Source organism: Berkeleyomyces rouxiae, assembly GCF_048999995.1.
Source record: "Berkeleyomyces rouxiae strain 22BRR77 chromosome Unknown BrBRR77_ptg000002l, whole genome shotgun sequence".
Lineage (NCBI taxonomy): Eukaryota > Fungi > Ascomycota > Sordariomycetes > Microascales > Ceratocystidaceae > Berkeleyomyces > Berkeleyomyces rouxiae.
The window spans coordinates 3,115,316-3,126,062 of record NW_027396492.1 but is presented as its reverse complement, the minus strand read 5'-3'; the positions used below and the strand labels follow the sequence as shown (position 1 = coordinate 3,126,062).

General features: G+C 52.1%; 3 protein-coding genes across 3 annotated transcripts; 2 read left to right on the top strand and 1 right to left on the bottom strand.

Moving 5' to 3' along the window:
* Nucleotides 1-722: 722 nt before the first annotated feature.
* Nucleotides 723-2,542, bottom strand: BROUX77_002435 (uncharacterized protein; the record flags this gene model as incomplete). Its single annotated transcript, XM_073746975.1, has 3 exons — nt 723-2,195; nt 2,268-2,351; nt 2,417-2,542. 3 exons carry the CDS (start codon nt 2,540-2,542, stop codon nt 723-725), a joined length of 1,683 nt encoding a protein of 560 aa, XP_073607517.1.
* Nucleotides 2,543-6,530: 3,988 nt separating this feature from the next.
* On the top strand, nt 6,531-8,272 carry BROUX77_002434 (uncharacterized protein; the record flags this gene model as incomplete). Its single annotated transcript, XM_073746974.1, has 5 exons — nt 6,531-6,639; nt 6,830-6,917; nt 6,995-7,393; nt 7,732-8,124; nt 8,185-8,272. 5 exons carry the CDS (start codon nt 6,531-6,533, stop codon nt 8,270-8,272), a joined length of 1,077 nt encoding a protein of 358 aa, XP_073607516.1.
* Nucleotides 8,273-8,774: 502 nt separating this feature from the next.
* Nucleotides 8,775-10,688, top strand: BROUX77_002433 (uncharacterized protein; the record flags this gene model as incomplete). The annotated part of the gene is made up of 3 exons (XM_073746973.1): nt 8,775-8,970; nt 9,092-10,307; nt 10,400-10,688. 3 exons carry the CDS (start codon nt 8,775-8,777, stop codon nt 10,686-10,688), a joined length of 1,701 nt encoding a protein of 566 aa, XP_073607515.1.
* Nucleotides 10,689-10,747: the final 59 nt, after the last annotated feature.

Sequence of the window (10,747 nt, the reverse complement as noted above, 5' to 3'; positions counted from 1 at the left end):
TTTTAATAAAAAAACAAAGTTTGACAGACTGCCTCGTTGATGAACGCGAGAAAGAGCAATGGACGGATATTCCTGTTTTGTATAAAGTCATATGCAGCTCCTCTTGCTACATGCGCTTGATGCTCTAGCTCTGGAGCCTCAACTCTATCGTTTTCTTTGTTTCTTTCTATGTTTCTTTTTTGTTTTTTGCAGAAAATAAAATGGTAAAAAAGGTTTCCTAATTTCTGAGATGCGATGGAAACCTGTGAATCGTGATAATGATATGCATGCTGTAAGGTACAAAAGCTACAGGTATTGTTCACAAGGAGTGCATCATATACGTAAACGAACGCATACATGCTCATACACACACAAACACACAAGGTTTGTCACAATTTCGAAATTATCATCATTATCACCTGAACGCCAATCTAACTGCCCGTCTCTGCTACACTAGCACGAGATCACCAAGTTCCGCCAAGCACCAAGCACCAAAAATCCCCAAAAAAAAAAAAAAGAAGAAAACAGGACAAGACAAAGGAAAAGAAGCAAGCAGTAAGAGAATCGCCGCCAGTATAGAAGAGAGTGATGAAGGAATGAGGGGTGAACCAGTATATGTAGCTCTTGGAAAGGGGACAAAGGGGGGATTAGTAAGTTGTAGTAGCCCGAAGGCAATGAAAAAGCTGGCTAGCTAAGAAGCATAAATTGAGCTAAACCAGGAGATTCCATCAAGGAGTCGGGTGTTAGTGGTCGTGGCCTTGATGGTCATGACCCCGGGCCTGGCTCTGTTGCGGGTTTGACCGCTTCGAAATGCTGCTCGATCTGCTCAGCACGGGACTCTGCTGCGCGGAGGGCGATGGGCAGCAGCCCTTGCCGATGCAGTTGTCAACGCACTCAAGCAGGCAGACATCGCCGCGCTGTGACGGCGGCGACAGGCCGAGCCCGTCGTAGTTTCCAGAGCCGCCCTGGGCGTGGATCTCGTGGGCAAGCTGCTGGTGGTCGGCGGCATGCTCGGGGTCCAGGCAGTATTCGGGCTGAATGGTAGCGCTGTGGATGCCGTAGGCATGCAGACACTTGCGCGCACGACGGGCTAGCTCCATGTACTTCTCCCCGCCGGCCTCGGACATGGGGAATGCAACCTGCATGTGCATCGACGCGACGACCTTGGTATCTGACAGCTGCCAAATGTGAATGTGGTGGCAGCTAACAACACCGGGAAGAGCCTCTATATCCTCTCGGATCTCATTAACATTCAGATGGTCGGGGGTAGCCTGGAGCAAAACCTTGGAGGTGGCATATGTAAGAGGCAGGGCCGAGTATAGAATAATGGCGGTAATAAAGAGGGACACCAGAGGGTCAGCCAACAGCTTGTATCTCCATTCGGTGAGCCAGATGACAAGGGCAGTGACAATGACACCGACATTGCCCAAAGCATCTCCCAGCACATGAAGAACCATGGCATTCATGCCCATATCATCGTGGTTGTGGCCATGTCCATGGCTGACGGCAATATCGCGGGGCTTGTTGTGGTTGTGGGCGCTGTGGATAACCTCGGAGTCGCGGCGAGAGCGAGAGCCGTTGTGTTTGTGGTTGTGGGAGTGGGAAGCGATATCGGTCGAGACGGTAATGCTAGGTCTTAGGAGAGAAGTAGACTCTGTAGGCTGCGATCCATTCGCGGTGGCATCATCGTCGCTATCCACGGATGAATCAATGGGCTCTTCGATCTTGCGCGAGACAGTAAGGATATCGTGGCGGAAGCTAGCGGGGTGGATGCTCAGGTCGTCAATGCTCGTCAAGCGTTTGTGGCCGTGGACATTGCCGCGCGCCGTGGAACCGTAGCCGGCTGTGCCCTCCTCAGCGCTGCGAATGGGGTTTGCAGTAGCCGCATGGGAATGGTCGTGGGCGTGGCTAGAAGAATGGTCATGGCCGTGAGCATGCGACTCTTCGAATGTGTGGTCGTGGTCGTGATCGTGGTCGTGGTCGTGGTCGTGGTCGTGGCCATTTCCAGGTCCATGGCTGTGGCCGTGGCCACCAAGAACCAGGAAGCCCACCAGGTTAGAGGCCAGGCCAAAGGAGCCGACAATGAGCATAACCTGTGGGTTGCTAATCTCGGACGGCTCGATCAAGCGGCCAAGAGCCTCCAGGACGATACTAACGCAAAGGGCTATCAGGAACACGGCATTAAAGAAGGCTCCAAGGATCTCGGCGCGGAGGTACTAGATTCACGGCAACAATGTTAGCGGGTGGCCGACGCGCTTGGAAGACTCAAGGTCGAGAGTATCACTTACGCCGTAGGAATACTTGTCATCCGAAGCCTTCTGAGCTGCGCGCACAGCCCAGAGCCCGATGAAGAGCGAAATAATGTCATTGAGCTGCAAATTCGCCACACTCCCAGTCAGTTATGTGTTCGCGGCTAGCGAGAAGCAGACAGACTCACCATGTGAAAAGCATCGGCCATCAGCGCCAGCGAATGCAGCACAAACCCAGACGTTAATTCGACAGCAAAGAACACGATGTCAATCGCCAGCATGATAATAATGCGGGTTTCCTTTGACCACGCCATGGCGCCGGTGTTTGAGGCAAGGCCCGGTCGTAGCGAAGAGGCAGCAAAGGGCAATTCAGAACAGTCGCAAGTAAACAAGCGCTGCGATAGGGGGACACAAAGTCAACGCAGCGAGGCAGCAGAGCAGGCAGAACAAACAGCGGAATAAAGAAGAAAAAAGAATCCAGAGAAAAGGCCACAGGCAAACAAACTCGACAAAAGGCGACCTAGCGTGGCAAGACGAGCGAGTAAGGCGTGCGGCGTGGTTCGTAAAGGGAGCAGAATCAGAGTAGAAAATACTGCCAGTAGCTAACTAGTTATATTATACGCAGGACTTCCTTGTAGAACCCTATCGATAGCACTGCTCGTGTGTCAAGGCAAGTATGGCGAGCTAGCCACCAAAGCAGTTAGGCCTCTCCACTTAAAAAAAAAAAAAAAAGGCAGAGCAAGAGCTTTGCGTCAGAAAAAGCAGGTGCAAGAATCCCAGGGAAACTCCTGAAAAGAGAGACAATCAATTGTGAATCGCAATGGTGATGTGCTCGCAGGATCGCGCGCGAAGCGTAGTTGCCGCTTCCGATGCAGATGTCATCGTCATCGTTATCGCCAGAGGTCAAGCTTGGTTGCACACGTGCATGTGCAATCTAATCTACCAGTAGACACGGCTTCGTGGTTCGTGTCGACATGTCACACAAAACCCCCATTCAGAAGATCTTGACACCCGAGGACCAAGCAGCATGTGTATATCTTCAACCACGCGAGTGCGCTCCTATTCTCCGCTCCATGCTCCATTAGTTACCACATTTGCATATATTGCAGACACGTCATATCGCCCAGGCCTTGCAACCTTGTCTGCTCTCCATCAATCACGGCCTTTTCTTTGGCATCGCAGAGGCCGCCCTACGCCCAGACGACGTGTCTGGCGTGTCTGTGGGTTTGAGGCAGAGCGCTCTTGCAACACAGCCGCGGATTGCAACTTGCCGAAACTAAAACGCGGCCTGGGTAGCAGCTGTGGGTTTGTACGGACTACATGACCAAAGCTGTGGCCAGATTCTCCCTTTGCTAGTAACCTGTACTAATACTGAACCAACCCTCCCTCCCTTCCAATTTCGGGGATGTATCCGCCAGCTTCCCCAGGATAGTCACCGTTTGTCACAGGTCTCAAGACATCATGTTCAATACGAATCCAGGTTTTGTGCGTCCTTGGAGACTCTTCCGTAAAGCCAGCGCCAGTAAGTTAGACATTGCTGAATTAAGCCTTGGGTCCTTTGTAAATATGCGTTGCCAAGTCTGTTAGTGACTCGCTGCTCTATTGTGGTACAGCAGGATCACAATCCCATATCCATACCAACAACCTTTTGCCTTCGGCATTTGCGTGCTGGAGTGGGGCACTGCAAGTTGGTGACATATCGTCAAACTTTGCTGTGGCAGCTGCACGACAGCTGTACCAGCTACCGAAACAGCTGGCGACCAGCCGCAAAGGACCCGACATCCTGTCGGTCATCGCCGAGTGTCAGACTTTGGGATTCTATCCCGTGATTCAGAATGTTTCCCCCCATAAGCAAACTCGATGACAGTCTGAATAAATTCGCATTGCGCCTTTTGACCTTGGGTGTTGCCATTACGTCACAGCTTCAAGTATCCTTGTAGGGGGGGAAAATTGGCCCAAGACAAATAGTCAACCGCATCTCGGCCTTGTAACTATACACAAGTGCATAACTATGTAACTCTAAACTTTAGACTCGACACTGGATTTTTCCCTTCAAGTCACGAGAAGAATGTGTTAAAGTAAATATGCAGCTATACAGCCACCTATTCCAATAGTGCAACTGTTAGTACAGGAACAAGTCTGTTGACAATCGTGGACATCTTGTTTCCAGGGCATTTAAGCTAGAGGTCATACTTCCTCCATCCAATTCCTTGATTCTCCGTCTGATCTGTCACTCAATCCCCCTATTATACGTAGTACAAGTCGTAGTATCATGAATGGCGCCCGGCCTGGGCTACAGGCACCAAGGTGACAGGCGACGCACAAGTATAACCACAAGTATAGTTCCTTGTCAATCCGGCCGATGCAACAAAGTACCCCGGGTGGCACAGGAACCAGAGACCATATCACCCGCAATGTGATAACTCACCGCCAGTCTCCAGCCTGCGCTCAATCAGGAGCCTGAAATAAACGCTCGACACCAGCAGAGCTTTGGCCCGCTGGGCTGAACGACACTTTGACACTTCTTCCAAGCTCTGGTGACACGTCAGACGAACCGGCAGCAGCCACCCGAATGGGTGGCTAGTCAGAGTTTGGCAGAGAGATGTGCCGACCCTTTCCGTCTATATGAAGCAATCATATGGGGACACTGTTTTTCATGATGATAGTTTGACGACGCGAGTGTTCAAGCAGGAAATCCCAAATATCCCATGCTTATAGGGTTCACTTAGGGTTACACATAAGGACCACTCAGCCCCGCAACAAAAAACATGCGTCGTTTTTTGTCAGGCTCCTCACGAACTGGCTTGGCTTGGTGTGATGTGATGTTGCTTTTGTGACGAGGCAAGCTGATTCTGCAAGTACATTGAGTATTCTTATGCCTCGGTTGATAGAAGGGTCTTCACGGGCGCAAAAAATTGCAGTGAATTCACGACTTGATCTTGGTGACGGGGCTTTGGTCGGTTCTTGGTGAATTGGCCCGAGATGTGTTTGTGCCGAATATTCCTTCCCGCCAATCTACGAAAAGCTTAGACCGAACTAGCTACACAGTGCCCACAGAGCCAAAGCCAACGTCCAGGTTAGGCGCCCCGAGTTGGGACAAGCCCACGTTAGATAGCCAAGAAGTAAGTAGTAGAGGTTTTGTATGAATAGCCCGTAGATGCTGTTCATGACAGTGTCTCAACTGCCCCTCCCCCTCTGAATCCAGCCCAGGACTACCGACTGAATTGTTTGGGCGGCGGAAGGGCCATCCTGCAAGAAAGACTGTGAGCATGTGTAGCCCCGCAGACAGCGTTCAGTTATGGATGTCTATATGTAACTACACATTGTACATACTTTTGTATATCAGCCTTCAGTAGTTCCTCCGTGCTCGTACCCGTGCCCGTGTCCAAGTGCTCCCAGCGCTGCTCCTCGCTTATGCCCCTCAATCATGCCCTTCTTGCAGCCTGTCTCTCTTTTCTGTATGTCTGTCGTCTTGGAAGCTAGAGCTGGCTCCAGCATCTCCAATCCAGCCCAAAGAGGACCCCCAATAGCTGCCGCCCTGAGGCCTTGTCTGACAGCCAACTCTGCTGGCAGCCAATCATGCCGCAGAACCATGGTTGTGCAGGGAACTCTAACGCCACATACCACATGCCGCCTGGCTGCACCTGGACAAGTAATCCCATGAATGCTGTTGTATCTTGCCCGATCTTCTTCCTATTGCGCTTTCGGAGCTGTTCTTGTTCTTGTCTGTCTGGCCTCTCCTAGTGTGTCTCTCTCTAACTCCTCCTGGTCACCATGTCAAAGCTGATATCTTGATCTTGCGGCTGCGCTGTAAACTTCTTACACCTGAAATTATTTCAACAACACACAAGTCACCGACAAGGCAGACCCTGCTCGGCTTCTCCATCCCCCTCCTGCCACACATCTTTCCCGCTTCAAGACTCGTCAATCCTGCCCAGCCCTGTCTATATGTACGCCCACATATTCCTCCTCCCCCAACTACAAGTGCATATCGCCTTTTTCTCTGCGTCCAGGAGCTAACAACGTAGCACTGCTCCAGCATTCTGCAGCCTGAGCAAGCTTCGGGCCTTTCCCTTTTGCTGCTCGCTCGGCGCGTTGTTTGGGCCTTTAGCTAACTGGCTCCCTGTGTCTGTACCTGTACCTGTACCTGTACCTGTGTGACTGTGAACCCGTCCCACCCAAGGCCCAAGTCGAGCTCATTTTCCCGTTGGATTTCTATCCTGCTGTAGCCTCTCATCTTGCATTTCTCTGCTTTCTCTCCAAGTATCCGTCGTGCCAGCGCCAGATCGGCCACACATCGCCATGGCCGACCGTTTCCATCATCCTCAGGTGCCACCTCCGCAGCCGCCTATCCAGGCCATGAACGACATGGATGTAGCAGGTTTTAATCTCCACGAAAAGAGGACCAAGGGTGAGTCGAGATTCTTCTCCCTTGATACCATGGCTGGCGAGTTTTATCGCGGGGGAGGTTCTACTAAGCTCACTCGCCAATACCCGGTCCTTTTCACCGTCAATATCATCTACACTCATCCATATTACTCGTCAAGCCCTCCACCAGGTACACTGTCACTAGAATTTCACTCGTACTGATACTTTTCTAGATGGCCAAGTCGCCAAGCGCAGAGGGCCAAAGCCTGACAGCAAACCCGCCTTGACCCGCCGTCAACAACTAAACCGCCAGGCTCAAAGGTGCGTCCATATATCCATCCCCTCTGCGCTTGCTAGCTCCCTATGTCCAAGGCAAACTTACTCACCACGATTTACAGAACCCACCGCGAGCGCAAGGAACAGTACATCCGTGACCTTGAAAATGAGGTTCTCAAGCTTCGTGCTACTCTCATTGAGAACACCAAGGAGAAGGACCAAGTAATGAGCGTCAACAAAATGCTTCGCAAAGTACTTCTCGAGAATGGAATCCCGCTGCCTCCTCAGGTGTCCAATTCTCTTGCACAACTCGACTCGGGCCCCATCAACGATGCCAGCAGCAGCGTCTCCCCCCAAAGCAACAGTAACACACACGCATCTGCCCAGAACTTCACCATCCCGCCTCAACAAGGCATCCCGTACCAAACAAACGACATGTACCAGGCCGGCATGTCTAGTGCGCCGTCTATTCCCAAGCCCGTCTTCGACCAAGAGCAGGCCGGCATCGAATTCGTTCTAACGTACGACCACCAAAATCGGGCTCGCGCCTACCTCTCCCCGCCCCCGCAATGATCACCGCTCATTGGACAATCCGAGACTCATCTTCACTTGAATCAATCATCGATGCACACACTTGTATCGACGTCTTTGAATGCTTCCCGGATTTCCTTCTTGTGTGTGCGGACTCCTATTTCGTGACACAGATTGCCTTGCCTTCCTATCCTATTTTTGTACCATTTTTGCTGTATCTTATTTTCTTCTTTCGAACTCCATGTTCTCTACGCTACCTGGTCACCAATGCTCATTAGATGTGATGGATGGGGTAAGCTAACCTTGTACTCTTTTTTACTCCGTCTAGTCTTGAGCGACCTTGTATGGGACATCTTCCCTTCCTTCTGGAGCGTACCCATGACTCCCCAGAGCCGATGGCTTGTGGACACGGCCGCATGTTGTCGTGCCCGCCACTCCCCTACTCCCAGCTGTCTTCAGATACGCCCTGGAGCTCCAGGTTTGTTCCTAACCCTGAGCCTCGCTCGGATGCCGAGGGTCAAGTCAACCAGATGACTTGGGATGCCTCCAAGAGTGGCCTGGCTAGACTTCTGGAGCTGTCTTCGCAGTTTGACCTGGACGGAGAAATCACACCCGTGCAAGCCTGGAGCCTCATTACCGGCGACGAGCGCTTTGGCCAACTCGGCCGGGAAGATCTTGTCAAGCTTGCCGCCAGTCTGGGCGACAAGGTCCATTGCTTTGGGTATGTTTATCTGTCTCTCTTGTGTTTTGTGCACAACCATGTTCTAACGGATCCTTCTAGTTTTGGTGCCGTTGTGGAGGACTTCGAGGTTCGTGATGCTTTCGAGAGCATTTTGGTTCAATCTCAGATGATGGTGCGAGCTGCTTAAATAGGGATCACCTAGAGGTCGTGGGCTCGGTTTTCATTATGGGGTCTGATATCAGTTACATAGTAAAGTCATGTTTTGTATGTAGTTGACTCGTTATGATTAAACCTATATATGTTGTGCTTTCCTAGCCACCATCCGTCGTCATTACAATGTCTGGGTTAACCATAAACAACCCTAACAGAGCTAATTCGATAAGATAAGAGCTTCCCAAAAAAAGGCTTAGCGCCACAGTCTTGATGTTAAGTGGCGCCTGTGGCTGACCATCCCCTCCACAATTTCACCCCTCGTCCCATCCACATTTTCAAGATTCGGGAAAAAATTCAATCATCCCACTATCTCAGTCCCTGCTCGCCTTGTAGAGCCTTTGACGACGTCCTTTGAAACCAGCAAGACCCCCTCTTCTCCCCCCCACGACGTCACCCGACCACAGAGGAACCCTTCTCTTCCCTTTCTCTTCCTTTTTTTTTCTTGTTTGCTCCCATCCAACATTGCATCCCCAAGTATGAACTACCTCAAACTGGCCGAACAGTGCCCCGCCGGTGACGGTTGGGGTCAAGCTGTCACCAACAGCACCACCCTCAATGGCGTCCCCTATGCGCCCTTCTCCAAGGGCGACAAGCTTGGCCGCATGGCCGACTGGACCAGCGATGGCAAGGAACGCGATGGCCGTGGCAAGCAGTTCAACCGCAACTTTAGAGGTACGCCGCCGTTCCCTTCGTTTCCTTTGATGATGCGAGTTATCGTCTCCTCTCCATCGAGACACCTGTGCTTCCGTTATGGCTCTTTATGATACTAACTATGTATCTCCCCTTTTCACAGATCAGCAGGTGTACGGTGCCAGTCACGCTATTACCTTCAACGTTCCCGCTACCGAAGACGAGTCGACCTTCTCCGTCGTCAGCAATGTCCGCGATTCCGCTAAGGCCAAGTTTGGCCGTGGTGCCGTCTTCACCCGCGGTGGTGCCCGTGGCTCTTCCCGCCTCAACCGCGTCGAGGCCCGCCCTACTCGCCAGATGGCCTCGCGCACCACCCGTGGTGGCGCTTCTGGCGGCTACGGCAACGCCCGTGGCGGCCGCCGCTTCGGTTGGAAGGACTACGACCGTCCTGCTCGCAACCGCGATGCAAGCATTAACGTCAAGCCCGATTGGCAATTGCTGGAAGAGATTGACTTCAACCGTCTGGGCAAGCTGAACCTGGACACCGACGAGGGCGAGGATCTGAACAACTGCGGCTTCCTGTACCACTACGACCGCTCGTTCGACAAGCCCCCCACCAAGGGCGCTGAGAAGAAGCTCCAGGCCATTGATCGTGCCGCCTACAACGTTACCACCTCCTCCGACCCTATCATCCAGAAGCTGGCCGAAAGCGACGAGGCTACCATCTTCGCCACCGATAGCATCCTCTCTATGCTTATGTGTTCCCCTCGCTCCGTCTACCCCTGGGATATCGTCATTGTCAGACAAGGCAAGAAGATTTTCTTCGACAAGCGGGAAAACGCTGCCCTTGATATGGTCACGGTCAATGAGAACGCAGTCGATAGCCCCCTGGATGCCACTGACGGCAACAAGGATGCCATTAACCAGCCCAACGCCCTGGCTGATGAGGCGACTTACATCAACCACAACTTTGTCAACCAGGTTGTTATTGAGAAGGACTCCAACAAGGTGTCAATGGAGAGCAGCAACCCCTTCTACAACCCCTCCGAAGAGACCGAGCCCGCGGCTAGCAAGGCTTACAAGTACCGTCGCTTCGACCTTTCGACCACTGAGGAGAACCCTGTGCACCTGATTGTTAGAACTGAGCTGGACGCCGTCATCAAGAACCCCACTAGCGGTGAAGAGCAGTTCCTGACCGTCAAAGCCCTGAACGAATTCGACAGCAAGGCTGCCGGTAGCGGTGGTGCCCTCGACTGGCGGACGAAGCTGGCGTCGCAGCGCGGTGCTGTTGTCGCCACTGAGATGAAGAACAACTCCTGCAAGCTGGCCCGCTGGACAGTGCAGAGTATCCTAGCTAACGCTGACCAGATGAAGCTTGGGTAAGTGATCTTGAAGAAATCTATTCGTTGTTTGTGATCTATCTGTGTGCAGTTTCAAATAAGCTAACCATAATGCCTTTTTCTTTTTTTAGTTTCGTGTCTCGCGCTAACCCGCGCGTCAACGATAAGCATGTCATTCTGGGTGTTGTCGGCTGGAAGCCACGTGACTTTGCCCGCCAGATGAACCTGTCGCTGTCCAATGGCTGGGGTATTGTCCGCACCATTGCCGACATGTGCCTGCAGCGCGAGGAAGGCAAGTTCGTCCTGGCCAAGGACCCCAACAAGCCCGTTCTGCGCTTGTACGAGGTTCCCATGGGAACCTTTGAGGACGAGGAGGACGAGCAGGAGAATATTGCCGAGGAGGCTGCGGAACAACAGTAGACAGAGAGTGACAAGATGACGGATACTGCTTGTTTGTTTCATTTCTCGTTGCGTTGAGT